The 27,517-nt window shown below is 35.5% G+C and overlaps 1 protein-coding gene across 4 annotated transcripts in view; it reads right to left on the reverse strand.

The window, feature by feature from the left end:
• GABRG1 (gamma-aminobutyric acid type A receptor subunit gamma1) overlaps positions 1-27,517 on the reverse strand; it is a 58,242-nt gene that overhangs the window by 19,863 nt on the left and 10,862 nt on the right. For 2 of the 4 annotated variants that reach the window (XM_030270995.4, XM_072928138.1), the window contains exons 2-4: positions 21,003-21,151; positions 13,368-13,435; positions 941-1,161 (exon numbers count right to left, since the gene is read on the reverse strand). In XM_030270995.4, coding sequence (XP_030126855.1) covers positions 941-1,161; positions 13,368-13,435; positions 21,003-21,151 — 438 coding nt within the window. Of the gene's footprint in view, positions 1-940; positions 1,162-1,276; positions 1,448-13,367; positions 13,436-21,002; positions 21,152-21,962; positions 27,407-27,517 lie in introns of those variants that run through there. The other 2 variants (XM_072928137.1, XM_072928139.1) reach the window with 2 other exon arrangements.

Genomic DNA, 27,517 nt, shown 5'->3' on the forward strand with positions numbered 1-27,517 from the left:
CTTTAAAAGCATTCTAATTCTTCTTACATTTGATACATGAAAAATTTATACATTGTTCATACAACATATATTTCATATGAACACAGCATAAATGATTGAGAAGAAAGTAATTAAAAGTGCCACTTTTTGTTTTAAATAAATAAATAAACAAATAAATAAACTCTTAAGAGCAAAATAATATTTATGACATCCTCTGCATAGACTACTTCTTGATCAGCTTCTGACTTATTACAAGATTTGTTCAGCATATTTAGAAAATATGACAAGAGATGATTCTAAAATACTTTCTGCAGACTATGGCCATTCAAGAACTTTTTGAAAAGTGGCTCAAAACAGTACAGATAGCCTTAAGCTTAAAAGCAGCACATGTATCTCCCATTTGCCAAGGAGAATTACCAAAACCATGTTTGTTTATGCCTATTTTGGATGAAAAGATCTGTTGATTTTAATAGCTTACAAGTGTAGTTATGTTAAGAAGTACATGCAGGACTGGGGCCTTAGCTTTAATCAAACTTCTTATAATTTTTATTATTTGAAGCATTTAATAATTTACTTACAGAATATAATTTGGTGGAAATTAGATTATGAAGTATTTTGACCAAAAAGAATTTATCTGCAGTATATTAATGACAGACCACCACAATGCTATATACTATATAGCATCCTTTTTTAAATCTTGCCTGCACCTAAATAAGATCAAAATTTGCTATCACCTTCAGTTGTCCTTAGGCAATTATCTCTGCATTATATTTCAATACTACGAATTTAATCTTTCTCATGATCAAATGATTTTTTAAATTTCTTGTTTAATCAATTCCTTGCAAATTCCTATGGTCCATAACAAAAGAGATGTCAGGAATTTGATTCATATTCATTATTTTCATATTCCTGGTCATAGCAGGGTTTTGATTATTTTTCTACCCAAATAATAAAAACTCACCTTAAAGTGTATAATACTCTTCCATCACTCCAGATTCGAAGCAAACGATTTGGAGTTGTAATCCAGTGAGCATCAGATTTCCTTGAGTTCCGGAAGAAAGTGTCTGGAATCCAGATTTTTCCAACCATATTGCTATTAAGCATGAGCACCTTCATTGAGCTGTTAAATTTTAGACGACTGTCATACCAAGTCTGGGCAAAAATTATATCTATAGTGTATTCCTAAAAACAGAGAAACAACCATATCTGTGTTTACATTTACCAACGTCTGAAAGCCAACTGTTTTTTGACTCATATACAAATCCGAAGCAGCTTCCTCTATTCTCTTTTGTATTACCATTTGCATAGCAGACAGCAGCCAGTGAACCCAGAATGAGAGACAAAAGATGCACACAGCCTTCTGTCGCTACCTCCTCTCCCCTGACACACACTGATTACTTCAGGAAGAAGATATGTGATGGGAGTGTAACTTGGAGGTTCCCACACAGTGCAATCACCTCTGGGGGCCCTGGACAGAAATTTAAGGGCAACCTTAGTACTTCAGGGTTAGACTATGTTAAGACAGATATTCTATATTCTTAAGAACCAAACAAAGCAAGCTTTCCGTTTTTTCCCCCAAACTTTTCAACAGACAATTTAACATTTTTCAAGAAATTTCAGATTATGAAGAATTCATGAGTATGTGGAAATTAAACATGGCAGTTTGCAGAACTAGCCATTACCATCTGCCTCACACACATACCAACATACCCACAAAAGCATACATAATCATAATCAAGAAGGAAATTTCCCTAAAGAAATTCCACTTTACTTATTAAAGCCTCAAGGAAGCTCCTTCTGTAATAGAAAATCAAATTCATCTGTAGACTTATGGCCAGAAAAGAAAGGTGAAAAACAAAATAAATAGATAAAAGGCAACCCCATTTTATGAAATACTTCTTGATACAGTAAAACTTGAGAGAGATCTCAATCCAGATGCATAAAAGAATTCTGCTTTTTGAAGAATCCAGACAGTTGTTTCTGCACTTCAGACAAAGGGATAAAGAAGCACTTCTCCATGTGGTCAGAGCTCTAGACCATACTCCAACCTTAGTGGCAACAGTCTCACTTCCTGATGGCAGATGTGATCTTTCCTACACAGCTGCCCCATGAGGGCTTCAATGAGCAGCTTCCCTGCAGGGAAAGAGCTGGAGACCAGGCTGAAACACTTGGTGTTGGTTGTTCACCTCTCAGTTACGGGTTGAATGCACAGGCAAAAGTGAGGAGGAGACTGTTCACACTCTTGCTTGAGCTAAAGGGGTTAGTACTAGCTTACTTGGTCAATAAAAATGCACAGTGCAATCAATTCTGGTTTTAAATTAAAGCTGAAGGCTTCATTGATTGTAGTGGATTTTTTTGTTCATTTTCCTTTTAAGCAATCACAGCAGCCAACTGTACAAGTTACAGATTCCTCATGAGTTTCAGCAACTGATAGCACCCATCTCTTAGGAAAGTTTGAGAAATTTGGCACTTCGTCCTTGAGAAGTACCAAGGCAGATATTCCAGGACTATCTTAATCTCTCTTAATTTTCCCACGTCTCCAAATGGGAGAAGTACAAATTCTGGAAACAGATATACTAAAGGGAGGTTTCCTCTTGCTCTGTGATGTGTGGCAGATGAATTACCACCTGAACTGTGCAACTCAGTGTTTTCCAAAGGTATGAACAACTAATGCATGAGGAAAACAGTGGAGAGACAGAGACCAAAAATACTATAAAAATGCAGTTTTAAGGTGACTTTGTTCTAAAACTCTGCATATTTCTTGAGAGTCAGTGCCATCAGAAGAAGATTCTGAATGTCAAAACAAGTCCTTGACCTACTTTTTTTTTTTATGTTAACAGAATTCCAGATACCTGTGAAAACCCTGGAACTGTTTAACCTTAAAATTCAGCTTTCTGTGCTCATTTGTAGTGATTACTGAAAATGAAACTTGCCTTTCTCTAGTATAAAGAAGAGCCCAAGGCAGTGCACCAGAGAAGTGTTTTAATGGGCTTTAATGGGACAGAATGAGCAAAGATTTACGCATTGCCTATACAATACAAATAGGAGAAAGAAAAAAAGAAGTGAGTGAAATCAACAGACATGATAAAATGTACGAAAAGTGAAGATCATCTGAGTTTGAAGCTGCTACTCAAAGCAATCACTTCACAGTAGCAATGCCTGGTTTGAGAAAAAAAATTATCAGTCATTATAGTCAAATCCATCCAAGCAAGAAAACACAGCTTGTCATAAAATATCAACCACCCTAAAAAATTGGAATAAAAAAAAGATTATTTTGAACACAAAAAACAAGGGAGTGGCCTCAGTGGACTCAGATGCTCGTATTCTTTTCCTTTCAGTATTAAATATGCAAGTTTCTATCCTGTTAAATCCAAACAGCAGCACTGCGCCAGCTACTTAGTAGAAAATTAGTTCTATCTCAGATGAAAACAGCATATATTAGAGGAGTTCTTAAGAAAACCACAAACAACCCCCCCAAGAACAATTCTTCGCAGTACATTTAAACCTGTTCAAAAATAATCCAGTACACAATAATTTAACACCAGAAAATTAGTAAAGTCTTGTTTTCAAGTGTCTTGCTGAATGTCAAATGCGATCCAAGTGCTAGCCTCTTGTAACACACCTGAAGAGACTTGTCCTCCATTGATAAGCTCACACTTCTGCACTCAGACATATCCTTCTCCCTCTCCCTCTCTAATCAGCCAGCTACAGCCATAATCCTACCACTCATCCCATCTGAAAGACACCGACTTGCAGCCTCATGGTGGGTGGCAGCAGCAGCTCACCCTGCTCTTCAGCAGGTACCCAGAGACAGGGTTCTGATTTCACCCAAGAACACTAATTCCACTTCTACCATCTGCCTCGGTGACATTACTACCTACTTCTTCAGCATATCTATTTATCCTATGCCTCCCTGAGACCTCTCTGTGTTTGAGGGTACATAACACATCCTGAGGTGGCAAATAATTTTTCATAAAATGCATCTTACATATGATCACATGTTTAGCCCAAAATATTTCCCATTTCTTTTTAAGAAGGGAAAATCTGGGTCCCTAAAATTTATTAAAAATTAGGTAGAAAAATCACCATACTGTCTTTTCTGAGTACTTTATTTCTGAAACAAGATTAGTAAAAGCCCTTTCTTTTTTGAGAGATAGCATAAGCAAGCACAACAGCTACAAGATTTATACAATATTCTTTTAGCGCAACAAATCTTTCTAGCCAACTATCTTGCTTTCCTTGTTTTTTTTACAAAATTTAAAATTAACACTCCTATCTCTTCTACTAGTCTTTCATGTGACTCACCATTTAATGCCATCATGCAACCATAAAAATTGGTTTCTACCTTCTCTTTCAAATTAAACTAATGGCAAAATAGCCATGCAGAATAAAGTGGAACCCATCTATGGCTTTGTTAGTCACAGCCATAGCAGAATGCATGCTTATTCATATTTAGCCTCACAGGGTCCAAGAACAATGGCACATGTTGGCTCATATTTGGCATTTGGTTAAATTGCTGAGTACTTTTTTTTCACAGCTGGCATGACGTGCCCACCTGCCTAATTATTTACAGATAACTTCAATCCTCCTCTATCTCTTTCCTCTGTTAAAGATCGTAACAAACTCCAAAGGCTGGGAACAGTGTGACTAATCAGAGATTACCATCAAAGGGCCAGGCAGGGCACAAACTGAGACTACTGACAAACAGAGTCATTGCCTGAGTGGAAGTCATTTAATATATAAAAACAATTACTTTAAACAAAGCAGGAACAGCTGCTGAAGGGGGTTAAATAAAATCCTCAATATGTTTCATTGTCATGAACAGTTCAGTTAAAGTCAGACTTCAAAACAGGTCAGTGGATTGCTTTTTTATTTACTGGAAAGCTGTGAAAGAAAGAGAGGCAGATACCATCTAATACAATTGTTTCTCTTTATAAACTGCATCACACATATTCCAATAAACCATCAATAAGGATAGGAAAAAATGTAGCAAAAAGAAAAAAAGAATTCCTGGATATTTTGCCTGACCGTCCAACAGCTGACTTGATATTCCACAATAAAAAAATTGTGGAGAAAGAGAGTAACAAGTAGCTAAATTATTGGCTGGAATATGTTAAGTGCAAACACATTTGTTTGAAAACAGGAGAAAGTGGCTTAGTTCTATTTTCTGAAACAGAAAATCAAGGCAGAGTCCCAAAACCAAACTAAAAAACATTGTTGCAAACTATAGACATACAATGCAGCTAATGACCAGTGAATTTCATAGAAAAATAAATAAAAACATATTCCTATCATTTATTTAATCTTTGCTCAGAAACCCATCCCAGCTTTTCTTTCAAATTCAAGATTTTCTGTGAAGGGCACCTCAATGTTCCTGTAATGACATATTCTGAAATCTGTTTCATATGGAGCCTCTCAAACCAGTTCGACTAACAAGTTGGCATGACTTTAGTCAGTTACTTTATCATTCTATTATATACTGCATTCTAATTTCTTAAACTGGAATTCAATGTCAGTGAGGCAGGGAATTTTTCAGAAAAAAAATTAAGAAGGGAAAACTAAAGAAAACATTCTAGCAACCTATATGTTTTCACAATAAGAGATATGATTTAATACCAAATACCAATTTAGTATTATGATTAAAATATTTTAAAAACAAAACCAAAAAAAATAATAGACAAAATCAGTAAGCACATGCTTTCCTAAGAGGTACGCACAAAATAAAGCATCAAGCATTAGCCAATTTATCTTCATTTTCCCAGGGTGGTTCCAGTAAACATTCGTAACCTTTACCTTTTCCCAATTTCTCTGGACATCAATAAGGGGCTATAAAGTAATTTATTAAAATACTTAACCTATCCTTGATGTATAACCTCTCTTAACAAAATGTTGAAAATGTAGCTACTCTCCCTGGTAGGTTATTTTAAAAGCCCTTTAAAGAGATTTTTTGAGCTGCTTCAGGGCCAATGATGGTTTCAGAAATTAATCCCCATGGCTGAGACAAAAGCAAAAGTAAAAACTTTTGGTTTAGTAAACCATTTTAGTTTGATCTCTAAAGCATTCTGAATTTGCTGACCTTAGGGTGAAACATAATAGATCCAACAGACCACAGTGCTTTTGACACATACCTGTAATATTACATTAATGATACTGCAGCCATGGAAGAGGCGAGGGCTGCAGGAAATGCAGTGAACAGAAGTGTCTGCTTTCAGAGTCTTTTAATCAGTCAGATTGCTATGACTGTACAGATAATCACACTGGAGGATGCTATGAGAACATATGCACAGGGTAAATGGAAATATAGAAAATTATATCTACAGAAGGTGAGGGAGTACAGCAAGACCTACATAGTCACAATTCAGAAAAAAAAACCTCACTCTTCACATCATAATTTGGCATCTGTGCTAATCTAGTCCTTATTTTGAACATGCAAATTGACAGATGCAAACAACAAAGGCAAGAATTATTTCAATGTTTTGTAGATTTTGAGCTATGATTAAAATCTTGCCAATAGTGAAAAGATTAGCTAGAAAAGTTACTAAAGCACTTCAGCAAAATCTATGCTTTTATTTTGTCAGTTTAGATTTTGGTAATTTGAAGAGAACATAAGGAGAGGAAGTAGATAAGTTATATGCATAATCTATATACAGTCTCATGGTAAAAGTTACACAAAAAGTTTTTATTTAATTTTCAATAGCATGTTGAATATTTCAGCCAGCAGCTCTTATGAACAAAGATTAAACTCTAGAAAGAACTAGAGAACTCAGAACAAAACAAAAACCCACACTAACAACCAAAAAAACCCCAAAAACTGAAACAAAAAAACCCAACCAAACAAAAAACCCCCACAAAAATTAAAACAAACCAACCACCAAACATGTGTAAATACTTATATATCAAAAATGCAGGAATAAATATATTAAGATTTTGGCTTAGAGATTGTCAATAGTGTTTATCTGCTCCATTGACTGTACTTTCTAAATTAAGCAGCTACATTTACCTTCCTGTAATTAGAGACACTCTAGCCAAAATTGGACTCACAGGCAACTTTAAAAACAAAGCCTTACATTACTCAAGCATATGTGATTTTGTAGTTTCCATTTATAAGTAAAGGGAATACTTCACCATTCAGTATATTGCAACTGTTTTCAAAGCTAGACTAATTGCACAGTTGTTACTGCTTGGCCTTTAATGTACATGGTTCTCCGTCCATGGTTAAAAATCCCAACATTGATGGCAAAGAGACTTATCTAGGCCAGCAGTATTATTCACCCAACTGGAATGCAGCACGACGTATGTCTGTATAGAAAGGCAGATAAGGAATTAAACGTGTGTAATGCTCTACAAAATATTTATCTTATAGGTGACACAGAGACAAGAGGTACAGACAAAAATTAAATGCATCTTGTCTTAGCTGCAGACACAAGGGACACAACACAGCTGAAGAAGACAGAGAGTATTTGGAGAGGATATTAGGGCACAGGAAGTAAAGATAAACTATACACCAGAGCAGACAAGTAGTCTGTGCAGCTTTGGGGTGAAAAGAGAGTAAAGTAGTGTTTGGATTAGATTTAATGCTAGTCAGTATCTTTACTTTCTGAATGAAGTGCTATGTAATACTTACATTAACATTACTCTAGGTTTAGATCATCTTGCATCAGAACTGAACAATGCATGCACTCAATATTGCTTATAAAGGACCTCTGCAAGGCACTGGTGGCTTGAATTTAACATAAAAGGCAGGATTTGGAGAGCCAACAGGGGCATAATTACAGATAGCAACTTTAGCACAACACGAGCTTAATTCTTTGTGATATTTTGTAAACTTCACAGAGGAGGAAAATGGGAAATGAGCAAAAGGGAATGTAAGTTTAAAGAGAAACAAAACGAGAAACAATGAAGTGGCTTTGCAGACATTTATAGGAAGTTTCTTTCAAGCATAAAGGGCATCTTGGGAGAAATTGATATAAAAAGTTGAAAGTATGGGAGCAGAAACTAGCAAGATCTGAGGCAGATAATGGCCTCTTGAGGAAAAAAAAAAAACTAAAAACAACAACTAAAAATTGCTGAGGAAAGGTTTTGAAGTACCTTGAAAGTGAAAGGGAAAGTTTATGTGTGAAATCCAATGAAAGAGAAGACAAAAGAAGAACCTGAGCAAGAGACAAGTCAGTTGAAAAAGTGAAAAATTCTCCCTATAGGACATCTCGAGATTCTGTGAGTGGAGCCAAGCTGCAACTGGAAAGGTTACAGAAATACATTAGTGTAACAATGGGGAATTTCATGTGACAGGTTAAAAAATACAGAAATATAAAATCCCTTTGTATTCAGATTTTGCAAGACTAAAACTGAGACACTACTCCTGGTTCTAAGATCCATCACATCACAGAAAATTTTTAGATTTCAGGCCTCAATGGCATAGAATAAGGATTATTCACAGCAACTTAGAGTGAGCAAGAGGTGAAAAGTTGTAAATCACAGCTTTAAAGCTTTAAAGCTGTGATTTAGCCATACTGAGCTAACAAAACAACTATGAACACTATGAGTGACGCAGGACAGAATTTAGACCCCTTAGGACAAAAGGAGACACAGAATAGCAGGTTATTGACAAAGAAAGGTTTCTAAATTTGTGCATGAAACTTCCAAGAAGGAACTGAGCACAGGAGAAGAAAAGGTGACTGTGGAAGACATACTGTGCAGAAGCAACAAAGGAAAAGCTTTAAGAAATACATTCGCATCAATACTTAAATAGACCAAGTGTTACAAACACAAGAAACTAAGAGACTTTATCACAACACACTGACAGACAGACCACAGATAAAAAGAAAGGAAGCTTTTTCAGGATTGCTGTCTAGTTCTATCCTCATCCACCGCTCAGTACTCCTGCCATTTCTTCAACAAGTTACAGAATCACAGATTAGTGCCATGTAACCACAGAGCATTTATGTCTGAAATCTCAGATACTTCAGAGGCAGTCTGGTTGTTGCTCTGGCTATGAGTGCTATGAATCTGAGATGACATAAACAGGATTTCCAAACAGTATGGTGGCACACTCTACTTAAATCAGGGGAGTGAAGTAAAAATAAACAGTAGTTGTCATGGTAGTAGTACTTTTACTACTATATTGATTATTATCATTAATTCAACCATGCCAGCTGGGGCTTAGGTGATGCAATGGTACAATATGAAACCAGTATTTCCTAAAGCATGAACTAATCTAAGATTTAAGAACCAACCACAGTACGAAAAGACTGCAGCCTTACATAATAGCAATCCTATTATATGGTATATAGAAATTAGGCCATATTTTACAGCAAAGAGCATAGATTTTCCTAGTGACTCATATGAATCCTTCAGTACCTCTCCTGGCTTCACACCTATTAAGGGACAATTGGTAAACTGCAGCTGAAAACAGGAAAAATAGTGAATGCTGTTTAAAGTCAGGACTGAAAATATGTCTGTTCTCTGCTTTGGTTTCAGAAGGCTACAGCAACATTTGCCAGTTGTACAGTAACTGCATCTTCTCTCACCCCTCAACATTCCCTTCAAGCTGATCACAGGAATTGGGACCAACTGCTGTGCTGTCCCAGTATGAGCAGAATACTGCATGTATTTGACCAATTCTCCCTGAACAAGACAATCTTAGAGGTGTTTTCCAATAGCAGTAATAAAACTGCAAGAACCAGATTAATCAATTAATGCTAATCATTTTGTGGAATAAAAAAAGACAGAACAATCATTAAATTGTACTTGTGAAGTATTACTCAATTTCTAGAGATAGTAACATAAGAAATGCTACAGAAATATTTGGTTTGACTTTTAAGTATATTCCATAAAAAAACCCCACAATGCTTAAGGCTACTGGAAAAATATTTACTCAGCTGCTGTACATGAACAGCACCCATCAATCTCAGTCATCTGAGTAAGCCAATTACCCATGATCACTTGTAGTGCTGACAGGCACCACAATGATTGGAATCTATGTTCCCTAACTGAAATAACAATGTAGACTTGGGAAAAAAAAATATAATTCTAACTTCTTTCAAAGAAGATACTGTACAATAAGAAACAGGTAATACTCAAAGACTGATTGGTACTTTTGTCCTGTCTTATGAACAAATTGATCACATAATTCCTGCCATTTGAAAAAAGAATTAAACCGATCTGCATAAAGTGCATATATTTGACTTTCCAAAAATTTCCACTGCTTGCACACTGAATCCACACAACTTTTAGGAAACCTCATAAATTCTTGAGTATGGGTCAAAGTGCATCCCTCATGATCGTCCTTTCATTCAGGAAGCTGCCGTTTTTTCCAGAAGGATACTGTGGGAGATGATGGCAAATATTTTACTGAAGTCGAGATAGAAGACAGCCTTTCCCTCGTCTACGAAGCTGATCAGTTTGTCATAGAAGGAGATTATGTTGGTCAAGCTGGACCTTACTTTCACAAGTCCATGTTGGCTGGACTTGATACCCAGGTGGCCCTGAGTGTGCCGCTTAATGGCACCTAGCTGCATTTTATGTGGCTGTTGCACATGCATAGCAGGGATTAGCTCTAAAAGAAAGGTTCAAAAAGCTTTAGAATTAGTATTATAAGCCTAAATACTCTACTGATCCAGACACTTGTTTAAAGTTTTATTCAGGATGCAGATGCCTGAAGATATCACAAGTTCTAGGAAAATCTATCTTAATCATGGGGTGACTATAGAATCTAAAATGTTGTGTAGATCTTGCTAAATAGTAAAAGCTAAAATACAACAGCCTTCAAAAACAAGCTCTAATGAATGTCATGCATAGACCTCAAATACAATAGTGGAAGTTTATCAAATAGCAAAACAGACAATTGAAGTTTATCAAATAAGAAAATAGACAGTTAAAAAAACAAATCTGTTTCTTCTCATAGTATGCCTTCTCTAAAGCTTTCAGACAAACATCCTCCCTTTATATGCTGCTTCAACATCATTGTCAGAAAAAATACCCTCTACGTCATGTCATATTGTGTCCAAACTTGATAGTTAAAGGACATCTTTTGACAGAGTGAATTAACGTATCTGGCAAATAAGTAATCCAGTGGCAATTGGAAATCACAGAAGATGTATTCTCTTAGTGCATGATAAAATTAGGGGCCAAGGACAGCCCTTGAAATGGAAGCAAATTTTGGATTATTAGTTAAAAATCTCAATTATTGACTCCAGGGAAAGTGCCTTCCTAATCAAATCAACAGCTCACATAAAAGGAGCTTACTGGGTAAAATTTGTTATTAAATATTTTGCTGAGACTGTTGTTTCCCAGAATAAAAAATTATTTTTTGGAAACCTTAATCAAATTATTTTCAAGTATATGGTTTTACTTATTTTTACAAAGGTTTGATTTCTGTACTGAGGTTAGTTGCTCATACAAGCTATGTTCTTGAAGTGCAAACCCCGTGGAAGCAATTGCCCTCTTATGAGGGCCACAGTAGTTTTAGAAATTAATTTAAATTGCTAAGTAGCTTTCTTTCCATTTTTAAAAAGCATAGAATAGTTTTTAAAGTTCTGTATCTTAGTAACATTTACCTTATTACCCTTTGGTGGCATGCTTCATTATTTTTTTCTTTAAAAAGAAATCAGAAGGTTGGAGAGAAACATCCATTATCAACTATCAGGATCCCACTCTCTAGCGAAGTAATATACCTTTCCACTAGGACGCCAATCCTTACCTTGTGCTATAAGCTAGCATGGCTGGATTTTACTAGCAGCATGGCAAGGACATCACCACCCAAGTCTAGCACAGCTCTAGCAGACATGGAGAGACCCCAGACCAACTGGCATGCAATAGTTCCATGGCTGATACTCCCAGGCCCTGGGTTGAGTAAGCAGAAGGAAGCTGTAGGCACATGAGGTCAAGGTTCCTAACTGAACTATAGCTGGAAGACTGCCCAGGGGCTGCAGAGACAAGAGGAGGGCATGGGAGGTGGGACAGGGTTATTCTGCAAAGCCAGCCATGTGCTGGCTCTCTAAAACTAAAAAACTGCAGCTGTAAGCATTTCTCATGTTCCATTCCAGTGTGTGCAATGCCTACTGGCCACAGGCTGAAGAGTTTACATAGGCTACTGGAAAAAGAAGTCTCTACCACTTGCTAGATCCTCCTTACACATCTTCACAGTTTCCTCCCACAGTAAGTTCCTTCAGAAGAGGATTAGTCAGAGAGAAGCAAAAGAGAAAGACTGCAGAAGGGAGACGGACAAAACAAAGACACCACTTACACGGGACATGGAAACTGGAAAATTCTCCCCACCCAGCCACCTCCTGGCCTGAGACATGGACTTCCCTGCCACAGCCCCAGGTAATGACAGCCCTCAGCTGGTTAGACCATTATGCTAGAATGAATGTCCTTTGCCACAGATCTGCAGCTTTTCCCACAGTATCCAAGTACCACTGGGCTTTCTTGTTTGGCTTCCTATCACTGGAAGTTACTGTTCTCCACCCCCACATGATGACATACATCTAAACCACAAGATCCTTAATAATAATGGATTATTACTGCACTCTCTGGAAATTCTCAGAAGTCCTCTGCACTGGCATGCTCCAGCTTTTAAATAAAACTTTTCTCTGCCTTGCAAATTCAATACTTTCAGCAATTCTGTAGGGAGGAAGTAAAAAGGAGGTAAACTCAAAAGCACCTGAGGAAAAGACCTCTTAGTCCTGGGCAGAAGTCATGCCAAAAGGCCTTTCTAAAGCCTACACATAATCTAAGAGAACTAAGACAATACCACAGCCTTAACTTCCTCATAAGTGCTGTTACTTCAGTGTTGGTACTAAACAGATAGGTCAGATCTCAACAGATGTACCACAGACTAGGTGAGACACATTACTTAACTTCTAAGGAACCAGTCATGTATATACACACACACTGAAAAGGACACAGAAGAATAAATGAAAAAAGAAGGACAAAAAACTCAAATTTTGCTGTCTATGAATTTGAAGAAAAAACAAACAAAAAAGAGATCACTTCACTGAAACTAGTTTTCTTCAAATACTGTGTCAATTGTTATTTTTTTTTTAGGCTTTGAAGAGTAGCTCCAGGAAATCAAACCAGGCCAGCCAGAGATAAATCAGATATACATAAATGTTGTGGAAATGTTCAGTGCAAACTAAAACAAGGACCTGATAGCTGATTCAACGTATTCTGTGTGACCTCATTTTTTTAAAAGAAAAACTGTATTTTTAAAATTACAACAATTTCAAACAGAGAGACTAAATGTACCTCTGCAATAACTACAATCATATCCAACAGCATAAGAATACACAGTAAGCAATAAAAAAGTTTTTGAAGGAGATTAAAATTATTTCATAATATTAACCCATAACAACATGCAATGATATTTTGTGACAATAGTCAAAACTTACCATATTGATTGGGTCAACTGGACCGATGCTGTTAACATAGACATCTGTTTCAATTACCGTAGTTCTCACTAAACAAAATAGTAACCATAACAATTACATATTTAAGCAACTCTGTGCATTGTAAGTACAATTTAATTTATTTAACTAAAAATAGCATATCTGGTATACTTTATTAGATTCAGAATAACTAAATTTCTGGTTTCTTCATTTTGTGAAGGATCATATATGACTTGGCTCTCTTATTTCATATAACTTTTTAGAATTATCAGCTTGAACTTTTTAGTTCATAATGCAATCTCCACCTGTGTTTTTTGATCAATATAAGACAGATAAAAAAAGGAAAAGAAAGGAAAAGCGAATAAAATAAAAAAAAAACCCCAAAACTCTCTTCCAACATAAAAATACAGTCCTAAAAAGAAAATAAGTTTGGAACATTTTTTTCATACACCAAACCATAAGGAATGGGACAAATGCGTTTATCAGCTGCAAGGAATCAATATGAAGTGCCTTTATCAATTTCTACTGAGAATATGTAACAGATAAAAAATAACTTTTCACCACAGGTTTCCTCAATTCATAAAGCTATAGCACACCTAGGGATTACTAATGTTCTTTCATCAGCTGGATTAATACACTGGTTAAAACATTAAATTGAAAGCTTGTCAATAAAAACAATTTAAGAGTTAAACATTACCCAACTTATTTTTCTTTAAAAACAGGGTAAACATACTCACTGTGTAGAAAAAAGACCAAACATTTTTTTTAATGTATTCCATTACAGAATATACTCTCTACTCTGTGTATTTTCAGGACACAAAATCTGAGTGTCCATAAAAGGTACACCTGAAATACTGGAGGCTCTGATAGTTCATTTTTTTCCTCCTAACTGGTTTATACAGGAAAAAAAGGGCACAAATGAAAGAGGAGAAAATGAATTTTTCTTTATCATTTTACCAAGCATCTTCTTCTAGTTTGTGCTGGAGAACCACAATGTGGTCACATGAGGATATATGTCCTTGTGTCAAATAGAATGAAGAGGGATAATAATCATAGAGTGCACCTAGTCCTTTTATGGTATGACACAGTAAAATAAGCATCTATTTCAATCTGCAGATAAAAAAAGTGGGAAGGTACAAACTAAAAGGCATTTTGACTTTTATAGGAGAGGGACCCTAGGTCATCAGATTTAATTTTTTTATACAGCAAAATTTCAGAGATTGACAAGGGTTAACAACAAACATAATTTCTGAAAATTCTAACACTCAGAAATTTCTAATACAGAAAGAAAGACTGTAACATTGACATCCTTGCCAGATACAATGACAGGCAAGATGCATTTCCTAAATACCCCAAGATACCTTTTCCCTGACAAGCTCACTTGGGAGGAAGTTTGCCCTGATTCCAAATCTGGTTAATGGTGTGAACATAAACCTGACAGAAATACACACTAGTGTGCACAAAGGATTTTCTCTATGACCACAGAGCACAGAGTCACTTGATCACCATCCTGTCCCCAGCATGCTTCAGGGAAAGTTTAAACAGATTCTGGAAACCAATTTCTTTCCTGGGGGAAAAAAAATAAGTACTTCCTGCAATGATACTTATGAGTCCCTTCCAACTCAAAATATTCTGTAATTTTGTTATTCTTTGATTCTAAGCTGCAAAGGTTTCCAATTTCTGCAGACCTCATAAAGAAAGGTAGACAGCACAAGAACTCATACACACAGACTGGAATATCAGAGTAAGAAAAAAGTTTATCATGCATGTATATAATCATATATATAACGTAGTCCCTTTGACATATATCACATTCTGCAAACAGATATCCTCTTCCTTTAATTTGCAATCCTATTTATTTTTATAACAGCAGCCCCACTGCTAGACCAGAACACAAGGAGGTGGATCAAAGTATATCTTGCCTTATCCCTCAAGTTGAATACTTCACTGAAATACAACTCACAGGATTCTTTCCCCTCCATCTCCTTTTTTCACCCTCTCAATTCCAGTTATACTGAAGGAGCTAAATACTCTGCAGATGCAGCCACTCCCTTTCCAACAGTCTTTGTGTCATCTGCCAGCTTTACTACAAAAATGAATTGTTAAAATAATTCAAATATCAATTAATTATTCTAGATCGGAAATTTCCTGTGAGACCCCGCTATAGCATCCCTTATTAACAGCTATATTTCAAGTTCTGTCAGCAACACAATTTTTAATGAGGGCTGTGTCAATTTTAAGAAATTCTAGCTTGCATCATGCAGTACTCCATCTGCCACAAGGGCTTTCCTGTAGTGAGCCGCTCAGTTCATTTTGCCTTTTCCATACTGCTCTGAGTAAGATTATTAGAAGTATTAAGAGCCACTTAACAGTTTAAAAATCTGCCTCTGTTGAAATTATTTTAATTGACATAAATGATCCAGAGAGAGCAACTCAATTCAAGAGGACTGGAAGAAGCTTATTTTATTACCTTATTTCTTCTGTATGGTACAGAGAAATGTACGTCTGAATTAGAAGGATTAATTAACACTTGTGTTCATGAACTAGAAGTGATAACAGTTCATGAAAATGACAAACGCTGGAGGAAAATACCTTTTTGATACTTTGAGAAGAACAAATTGAGAAGGTTTTCCAACCCTAATTGCTTCCTATTTTACTTTAAAACTTGGTATCAGACCTGAAAACACAAGTAGGAAGAAGGCTATTTAACACGTCCTGCATGAAGTGCAGAGCAGCAGTGTTCCAAACAAGGGGAGAAAGGTCTTGAACACTTTAAATATTTAAACTGAAAGAGAGTATGATGCAGTCTAGAGTAAAGCAAGGAGGTGAGAGGACAAGAGAGTGCATATTCAAGAGGAAGGGGGAGACAGAGAAAGAAGAGCACAAAGGAGCAGCTGACCACAAGGTCAGCTTCTAAGGTAGCTGAAGCACACAGGGAACCTATTTGGTAAGCCAAATTTAGAGAGACGTAATCACTTTCTGATTTCCTGCTTTGACTTGTTTTTTTCACTAGACTAAACTTCATCTGGTTGTAAAAATTATGAAAAAATGATTATTCCTGATAAGAAAAATCATCGTGATAAAAATCTGTCTCAGTCATTGACAAATTATTTTAGAAATTGCCCCTGATATTCAAAGTGCCTGGTTTTTAGCCTGTATTTTTGCAAGCTCAATTTCCAGCTTTTAATATTTGATACATCTCTTCTTGCTACACTTAAGAGCTCTTCTTATCAGCTATTCTCATTCTATAAACACCTATCTCCTGACACAAATAATTACCATTATTGCAAAAGTCTAGAACATTGCACTTTTTATTGCTTAATTCTGCTATTTCCATTCCTCCAATCTATTACTTCAATACATTCACCTAGAGCATGGTAGTCCATCTAAATTCACTAACCCAATAGTTTATCACAACTACCTCAATTTCTAATGAAGGTCTAAGTCACATGACCTTTGTTTTTAATTAATGCTTCTTATGCTCTTTAACTAAGACCATTGTTGTAACTTCACCAAAGCTTATTTTCTTTGAGCATGTTTTCTATAACTCCTCATTACCTGCCTAAAGAAGCATCCCCTTTAGTGATAAAGCAGTTATTCATCAAATAAATTGGGTGACTACTACCACATTCAGAAATAACAGTCCTTCAATTTGTAATAACTTTTAATGAAATAATACAATTATCACAATCAGCTATCTAAGATTATTACTTACATGGCTACTTATATTGAAAATTCAGCCTCAAGTGTCTATAGCAGGCTTTCAGATCAACCTCTGAAGAATTTTTTCAAAGTGATTTTGAATGACAGCAGAGCCCTGTTCTCTAAACTTTTTACCCTTCTATTTAAAAGAAATCTGTCTTTTGCAGATACTCCTACCCCATCACTTCTATTATTTCCATGATTCTCTATGTAGTGCACATGTCCAATACCTTCAACATTCCCTGAATATCTGTGCCTACATTTTGTTCTTGTATTTTGATTTTCTTCAATTCTTGGATAATATTCTTAAACCCAAAACACATCTCTCTCTAACTTTCCTTGATATTTTCCTACTTGTTTTGCTGCCTGGAATAAAACTGAAAACCTTTCCAAACAGTGTTAAAATGAGACTGTTAAAGCAAATCCTTAATGGAAATCACTCACAGTGGCACAATATGCCAATATGCACATGTGATACAGTATTTATACAATTTTTATAAGGTTATTTAACTAGTATATCTAAAAAATTCTTCCAATTAGAAGAACAGTTGGTTAGGTAATTTCTTCTCGGTTCTGCCCCACTGGAGCCCCCACGATCCTTTAGCCCTCAATTTATTGTGTTTACAATGTATGGTGCAAAACAAAGTGTCCTCACTAGACTAATAAATAGAATTTCAAGAATGTATTAGTAAGAGTTTGTTAAAAGATGTGACAAGTCAGGAAAAGTACTAGAAGTTATAACTACATATTAACAGTCTGTGAAGTTACAAATATATGAAAAATATATAAAAATCTTTAGGCATCACTTAGAGCTTATTACTTTTCTGCCTATATCATAATTTCATCACTGCTACACTAGGAGCACCTGTTCAACAGAATACTTTCCAATACATTTATTTTTGAGAATTAGCACTTCTGATTGAAAATTCTGTATTTTCCATGTATTCTTCCCATGCCCTGCTTATAGGGCAGTAACAACTATCCAGAATTTTCCAGGTATCCAATTTTTCTACGTCCATAAGCAATTATCCTTAAATTCCCACCATTCTTAAAATTTCCATCAATGATGACTTGTCTTAAACTGTTAATTGAAAACACCCACTAAAGTTGTAGATATGTGGTGACTGTTTCCTATTCTTAATTAAATTATCAGGTAGCGCAGTTTTGTTTCACACATCACTGCTGGAAAAAAATTATCCATACATTGATAGGATAATATCAATATATCAGTGTCCTTAGGATGAGAGAGGTAAAAAATGAGAAGCCAGAATTCTTTCCTTTAAAAAGGGAAGTTCAAAAATAATAGCTACTTTAATGCAGGACTAGAGCAGAAATAGTGTGGTTATAAAATCATGCACCCAGAAGGTAATGTTACAGTGAGAATAATATGGCTTTATTGGTATATCAACAGTCCAAGGTTATATCTGTAATCAAACATATTTACACCATAGATAGGAGACTTTATCTGATAACTTCTATTACTTCATACTGAGTAGAAGAATGCTAGAACATTTATGTTCCAAACACATCAAGCCTACTACATAAACTGAGCTGAAGACTAGTAAGATTACTAAACATAGCAAAGGGTAGGAGTTAAGTAATTCCTACAACTCATGGATATTTGAATGAGAAAAAAAGAAAAATGACAGAGTGGTATTCCCCTATTAAATTTCAGTATTGTCTTCAAATTTCCATTTTCATTTGGCTCTCCTTTAGCATCTTCTTCAACTAACTGCATGTTTAACAATGAAACTCTTATCTCACTCTGAGATGTTGAAATTCTGTGTCAACACCACAAAGAAAACTTAATTCTGTTCTGAGATTCAAACCCAAAAAGTCCAAGTGCAAAACAAAAAGTGTTGCTATTGCAAATGAGCTTTGTAATTCAATCATAAGAACATCCTGTGGGATTCTAATGGTTTGAAAGATAATGAAAATTCCAGTTCAATAACCTTGTTGTACAAGAACTGACATACACTCTGAAGAAAGGAATCTGACACCAGATTTTAATCACATATTTGAAGCAGATTAAGATGAATAAACTATAGCCTGATTTTGTTTTTGTCTGTCAAATATCTGCTGCAGTTCCCAAACAACTGGACAGAATGCAGCGCTTTAACCTGAAGTCAGAAATTTCATCTTACATTGTCCAAAATTTCTTCCTTGTGGCAGAATCATACTTAACATTTGTTCTCTTCAAAACAAAGTGAATACTCCCAGATGTTTCCTTTTTTCATTATTCTGGCTGATTATCCATGAACTTTATGTTCTAGTATAGTGGATGGATGCTGGCCCCAGACAGCAACGGTCATATTGCTATAGAACTTTTGAGAAGAGGTACATTTATGTGAGAGAAGCTGGAAGTAAGTGTCTTCTTTTGGGAACTGATATTTTGAATCCAAAAAGCTGTACATTTAGTTACTCACAAAAAGACAGTTTTTGTCCTATCAAGACTCAGACTATAACCAGAAAAATGAAGGTAAGAATTACATCAAAATTCTTCCATGCCCATCTAAATGCATTTGACATGTCAGAATAAATTCCTCCTCTGTATTTGTTCCATTTACTTGTAAGCTTTATGGGGAGAGAAGAGAAAAAGAATTCTCTGTTCTTTCATCCCCACCTACAAGCTAATCAATATAAGGAATCATAGAAGAGACAGATTTCCTCACAATCACTTTTCTGTCATTGCATCAAATGGGGAAAAACAAACAGTAAGCTAAACATTTGTCACACACTGAGAATTTAAGGGAAAACATGCTGGAGGACTTTTCATGTTGTTTAAATATTTTCAGTAATTCAATTAAATGAACATGAAAGAAAAGACTTAAACCAAACTTCATGAGATCCACATGTGATTATATTATGGCAGGGAGAGAATTATTGCCTTTCAACATCTCTAAGATAACAGTCACTAATAAAACAGAACTAAGAAGTTTGGGAAAGAAAACAATTTGTCAGAAGCTTTCAAAGGAAGATGCATAATTTGAGATTGTGTCTTTTTCTTCCCCTACATAAATGAAACAGGTCTAGATTGTGGGGCTGTTTACAGACTTACATGGCATTCCTTTGATAGGGAATGCCAGGTACATCACAAATACTTATGTTCTCCACCTCTTCCTTCAAATTTCAGGAAACAAACTCAGAGAAAATATATTGTTTTTCTTATTTGATCCTGCATGGAATGAGATGGCAAGGTTTCATGTACTAATGTTTTAAAAACAAGATTCTTCCAAATATTTATGCTTAACATTTCCATGCAATATAAATATTATTATATTTAATATTTATTACATATTTTTATTTTTAATATAATATTTATTTATATTTGATGCTTTGACTATTGAAAGACAAAATTGCCTTCCTATCAGCTGCAGTTTTTCTTCCTATATTCCACTAAAAAAAGGGTCCTAAGTTATATTTTTAGACCCTTGAAATTTTTTTTTAAATCTTAGCTAAGGGAAGAAGACAATTGAGTTGAGTTATCTTTGCTCAAAATAGAATTTTGAGCAATGATTTTCCTACAATAAGAATAAAATATCTAGGGATAATTCTTTAATTAACTCCTAAAGACTTAAGATCAGTTTTTGAAATGACCATAGCTGGTTTATATCTACAGTTCTTTCTGACAGAAGGTCTTTGTTAAACAAAGCGAATTATAATTGCTTTTTAGTGATTTATTACAGATTGCTCACTGTCCCCCAAAACCAGTACCTTCCATAAGAAAAAAAAGATTAAAAATAGAGCATGAAGTCTAATCTAGCATAGAACATTTTTTACTAGTTCCAGAAAATGACTCTATTTTATTAGTCTTATATTTAGCTTGCTATATTGAGTTTCAAATATTGCAATAAGCATAGCTTTGTCATCTTTGTCAAAATGCACACCATCTATAGTTCACATTTTCTATTACACAGAATCATTTTTTGAGCTTACCCCCAATATCTGGCCGAAGCTTGTTGTCATATCCTTGAAGTAAGGAATCCAGTATGTGAGTTACATCACCACCATGAATCTTTGGTGCAAGGACCCATGTTTTATTCACCGTTAGATCTTCATCTTCCTCATCATCTGCTTTATCAGCTCTATGTTGTGTGATTAAAATTAAAAAAAAAAAAGATTGGAAAAAACACAAGACACAGTGAAACTGAATACGCAAGAGTTGGAGAAGAAAGAGATAAAATATTGAACACTGTTTAGAATAGTTTGTGCAAACACAAATGCATTCTGGTGCCAAAAGAAAGAAGCAGACCCTTATTTACAATATATATATACTTACCAACATTTTGTTTTATGGTGTTAGGGAGTGTTAAGTGTTAATAGAGGCATTTACACATCACCCATATAAAAACTCTCAAGCCATGAGTCAAACCCACAAAAGCAGCAGCAGCCATCATCTTATCAACAGTTTCCATTTTAAAACAAAAGTGGAATTCCAAAGCTTTTCCCTACATGCATTTTTTTTTTCAAGCAATGCAGCTAATATTTCTAAGAGATGCTTTATCTTCATAAAAGCATACCTATTGTATGCTACTTAAAAGAGCATCAACAGAATCTCCATCCTAATAGCCTCTGTTACGTGATGTAAGACTTGAATACTTATTAAACTCCATTCACATTTTAGGCAAGCAAACATTACATCCATGTGCTACAACTAAGCATCAGCAGAAGCAGAAGCTGCAGAAATATGCCAATTATGTATCTCTATGTATACATGGTATAGTTAACTGAAAGGAATGCTACACCATTTTCAGACCATTTGTTAGCTACATATTTTATCAAGATGAAACAATTGTACAAGAAAAATAATTACACATGCATTTATTACCTATCTTTTAATTAGATAAGCAGCAATAGATTGTTAATCCCTAGATCATTTAAAAAATATTGCAGTACCTTGGCTGCATCTGCAAATTCACTCAGGTATCACCAAAAGGTCAAAGAATGCCTGAAAGTAGTTTTCTTTCCATTTCAATCAAATGAGTATGGACTTCAGTACTCCTCCAGTGCTAAAAACTGCAATCTGTATTACGCATCCAGTTTATTTCAAGGAAATGTTATGGGCTTGAGGTCAAGTAAAGTGCATGACTGATAGCAGTAACTAACAGTCACACAACCAACCTTCACAAATGGGCACTGGCTTGCAATTATAGAAAATATGCAGCCCCTATAAATCAGATCCAATGTTAACAAAAGTGCAATATTTCAGTAAAAGAAAGGAATTAAATTGCTATCCTTGTGCCATTCACATTGTACACCAAAACTAAAAATGTTACTGCTTTATTCTAAATGACACAGACATATGCTGCCCTCAAAACTGAGAGTGGAAATTTTCAGCAAATTTACTACAGGAAAGAAGACCACCACTATGTTCTATGTGAAGAAAGGACAGAAAAAGTCAGGAAAGGACAGAGTGAGAGAAGGCATGGCTGCCTTTTATTGCAGCCCTTTGTGGGAATGCCTCAAACCAGTCTGTAATAGAAAGGCCTTGCATCACCTCTTGGATAACAGTAGCAAGTCTCACTGAAAATAAAAACTGTCATGGCTGGGGAAACTCTCAGTGGTTTTGGCATACCTGCTTAATTTGGGAAGTGAGACCTTACCACAGCTCAATAGGTTTCCAGAGGATGAACAAAAGGCACTGCTCAGATATCAGAGCTTGCATACCTAGCTTGCTGCAAACAAGTTGAAAGAGTCTATTATAGCAGAAAGTAATACGCAGTCTAAATACAAGGCTCACTGACAGCTTCCCTGTAACAGCCTGAAAAGTGCTTTCATTCTTTTAAATTGAAATTCACCATAAAATACTTAATCTTTACTGCACTACATAGAGAAATGTCAGATATTAAATATTTAACATTTCGCATTAGCAGGATCCCACTAATGGGAGCACTAAAACTAGGAAGCTAAGTTTTGTAAATGTACACTCTTTCTCCCTCAGAGCTACCTAGTTCTTTCATATGTTGTTGCCACACAGCTTTTTTTTTACTCTTATTATATCTATTTATGATCTGCTTGCACTTTTTGGCATCTAATTACATTATAAATTAGCTTACAGTTGCTCAGAGTGCAGAGGCAATCCCAGTCTTTTCCCAGAGGCATTAAGATGATGAGAAGTTAAAACTTAATTTATAAGTAGCTCTCTAAGGAAAGACATATAACCACCACAAAACTGACCTTCTTCTTTTTGTCTTCCATCCCATAAACAGTAGAAGGTATAGTGAAAATAACAGAGTTCCTTATCAGGGCACCTGATTCTCTGTGTCAGCCCAGTCATTTGCAGAGAATTTGAAGTGATTATGACACTAATTTGTTCTGCTTTAATGTTTTTTTCCATAATGCTATTAAGAACAGCAGAGATTTATCCAAAATGGAAAGTACAAGAGGTCATGCCATGACCACGTAAACCAAATAAGAGTTACAACCACAACACCTCAACTCACAGCCACTTGAATATCTTGACATTTCAAAGAGTCCTTAATTTTATTTATAGATTCATAGGACAAATCACACTGGAAAGAAATCATGAGAGGTCTCTTTAGTTCAGCTTCCTGCAAAACGCAGGGCTTGCTCTGAGGTCACAGCAGGGTGCTCATGGCTTGATCAGGTTGGTTATTGCAGACATCCAAAAATGGAAGCTGCACAACCTCTCTGAGCAACCTGATCTCCACTTGGCTCTTTTCTATGATTTACTATATTTAAATAAACTGGAAATCTACAAGAAAAAAATGCAAATAAAAACAGATTTCATATTTTTTCTTTCCGTTTTTTCACTTTCTTTCTTATTTAATTGGAGGACCTCTGGTCCTCCTCCCATTTTAAAAATCTGAACTACTAATAGGCATACAATGACAGCTTACAGAAAGCTATTAATGCAATTCCAGGAGGAGAGGGAAAAATTCCATCCGAACATATAAGCCATTTTCCAGGAACTAGTAAATAAATCCATTTAAGAAGATAGTTTTATTCGAGGCAACATTTTTTTAGTGTCTGAGAAGTCTTGATTTAAAATGTGCATTTCTGACTATTTACAGGGAACTATTTGAATTTCTGACTATTTACACGGAAATATTTGATTTTATCTAGGAAATATTGTACCCTGAAAAAAGTGCCAACCACACAAAACAAAACACAATTGACTTCTATACTAGTACACAAGGCCAACAAGAGCTTGTGACTCACTAACCCATTTGCTAAACCAGCAAAGAAACCAAAATGAATCAGATAACAATGTAACCCAATGTGGAAGACCTGACTTATTGCTGTTCTACATGGTGAAAACAGCTATTCTTACTCCATTCCTATTTTACCAGCCTTTTCAGAGGTGATTGACTGAGATTAACCCATTTCACTACCTGAAAACCATCTTCTAAACTCATCTTTAAAATGTGCCCAAGATCACCAAGTGTGCAATAAAGACTAAAATATCTCTGAAATGCTGATGGCACCCAGTTCTACAGTTTTGATTCCTAAACCACAGGCAGTGATGTGCAGCAACAAGACTGTGGTAAGAATGTATGATGCTGGATGGAAGAAGGAAGTGACCAGAATATACAGAAAGTCTTTCGTACACCCTCCAGTGAAGCACAGCACACCACCTGCCAACTTGAATTGTCAATCCAGTTGGTTTGGGAGGAGTTGCACAAAGCTCCCTCAAAAGAGCACCTAGTCATGTGAAGAGAACAGGACAGGCACTGTGTACATATTCACTTCTAGGAATCTGAATTACCAATATTTGTCATACTAAAGGGATTTGAATTAGTTTGTGCTAAAGATAGAAATCCCTCCAGATGTAAAAGTCTGCAGGATCAGCTGAAATGGTGTTATCAGTTAACAGACCTTGCTAAACCGTGTTCTATAAAGAAACATTCACTTTAGAAAACAAGATGGATCAAAACTGTTATTCCTTTACCAAGTTTTTGTGTATCTCCAGCCTTTTCTCCAGGGTTTGGAATAGGATAGAAGGAAAAACAGAAGGCAGCAACCTTCATTTCTAACCAGAAGATAAAATGTTAAAATCAGGTATGTAATTCAATTATTTAGTGACAGTTAACTTGGGATGGGGACCTTTTTTCTTCTTTGCCATTAAAATAAATCTAAGAAACCTATGAAGATTAATGTCAATTAACTCCACTCCTACTTTAATGGTAGCACTATCTTCTTTCACAACTCCAAGAAGAAAGGCAAACTTAATTAAAGATGAATTCTTTTCCTTTCCAAGTTCATGTAAAGGTTATTTCACTATACACAGAACATAATACTTGATCATCTCTCCATTTACTGTAAAATATATTTGTTCTAGCTAAGTTCACTCACTGTCTTTTTCAGAATGTCTGGAGAGATTATGATTTAGAACAAAAATCTATCATCAAACATTAAAACGTTTATTTTCCATAGCAGAGTGCTACTTTATATCTATTAATGTAAATGCTAATTTTGATTTTAATGATTTTATAAATAAGAAAGAGATCTCACTTCTTAAGATGCTTGTTGTTGTAGCACTTCAGCTACCCTCATAAACTCAACAGTAAACTGCATGTACACAGCAAACAGCAATTAAGACAAAAAGTGACCCCATGATGCTCTCTGTCCTTCAACTAATTGGAGACATTACCATGACTAATAAATCTCTGGGCACAAGTGACTAAGGATTAAATAAGTCTTTTCAACATCAAGCAACATGCTTCTCTTCAGATATTAATATCATAGGTTTTTGTTCTCCTTTAAATATGAGAAAAATCAGCCATGTGACCTTTGTGTTGCAATTAACATCTGTCAAGTTATACAGTGAACTGGAAGATGAATATGGTGAAAGTGTTCTGACTGTTATTTGCATCATGCATGTCAAAATATTACACACAGAAGTACATGTATAGCATAAGTGAAAGTATTTAAATATAGCTAAGCATCAATTTAGTTGTCCATTCTCAGACTCCTATTCCTATCCAACACACAAAAGGATATCCAGTCTTCCAAGATGGGTTGATGTATAGGGAACCTGTAGACCTCTGAAAAAAAAGAGACTTGTCAGGGAACCTGAGTTATCTCTGCTGAAGCTACAACTCTGTGCACAAGCAACTCAATCAAGCTCTTGGTATCTGTGAGGTTTAGAGAACCTTCATAGTGGCCTTGTCTATTTGGAGATAGTGAAATACTCTGATGATTATTTGATAAATAAATAAGGAGGAAAGTGAGTGTTTCAGATAACTTCTGCTGAAAGAGCTAAAACAAATACACTTTTTTCCTTGTTGCCTTACATATGTGAATGAAAACAGTAAGGTTAGTTGTGTTACTTCATTTTCCTGAGGCTCTTCAGTTGCTTCAAGAGTTTTACCAACACAGGGGAAGGGCACAATGACACTTACCTAAATGATGAAACACGCCATAAGACAGCTGTTATTCACTGGCTGTGCTCTCCAGGATATGCCCTTTGTCTAAATATAATGCAATATAACCTTTATTTTCTATTACTTACAAAAAAATTTCTCTCAACTATCAGAAAAATTGTAGTGTTTCTTAAAGTGTAAGAATGACAGATTACTTTGTTAGCAATAATACTGCTACACAGGTTTGTCAAAATACTGCATTTTACCAGACTGGCCTTCATAACAATTCAGTCAAGACAGGCAAGGTTCCCAGGGAAGTTTACTAATAGATCATCTAACCAGACACTAGATTGCTCTAGAACACCAAGCATTGTATGTCTGTAGGTGGTAAAGAAGGGTATTTCATGGCCCCATCAATGAGAGGTCAGAGCTCACCTGACCCAGCCAAATTCCACACATCAAAAAGAACCTAACGTTCTGGTGAAAAGCTAAACATGGTCAGTGACACACCTATGTACAGACTCAGACATTTGTATAAAGGCTGGGGATGATTCCAGTTCAGAAGACAAAAATTCAAGTACTTAGTCATGTCATGTGAATGACTAAGGCATAGAAGCACGTGTAGATGAAAATCTGGACTCTAGCAGGATGGTAAGTTTAAGAAATGCCTGAAGCAGAACAAAGTTCCTTAGGTACAGAAAAAAATGCAACTTCAACATGGAAGGAATGAGTAATTACTCTCATGTCAGCAATTTAAATAATGTATTTGCATATGTTCCTGAATCTTCTTAAGATAAAACATGGATGTCACATAGACTTGTAATATCCTCAGAAGCTGAGAAATTACCAGCACTCCTTCAGGTATGCAAATACTACTCTCAAATAGCAAAAATAAGTAGGACCACATAGTCATGACCCATAAAATAGAGCTCGATTCCATTTTTCTAGAAAATACTTTCTTGAAATCTCACTATCACTGCTAGCTGTCAGTAGTGTCAGTAGTGAATTGTTTAAACATCTCTCAAGACTTATCTTTCCGACTTTATGGCTGACTTCATAGTCATCAGTTCCATTACAATTCTGTGGAAGTGAACTCTTGCGTTTCATCATCAGCATCTTCACTGA

Source organism: Taeniopygia guttata, chromosome 4 (assembly GCF_048771995.1).
Source record: "Taeniopygia guttata chromosome 4, bTaeGut7.mat, whole genome shotgun sequence".
NCBI classification, from domain to species: Eukaryota; Metazoa; Chordata; class Aves; order Passeriformes; family Estrildidae; genus Taeniopygia; species Taeniopygia guttata.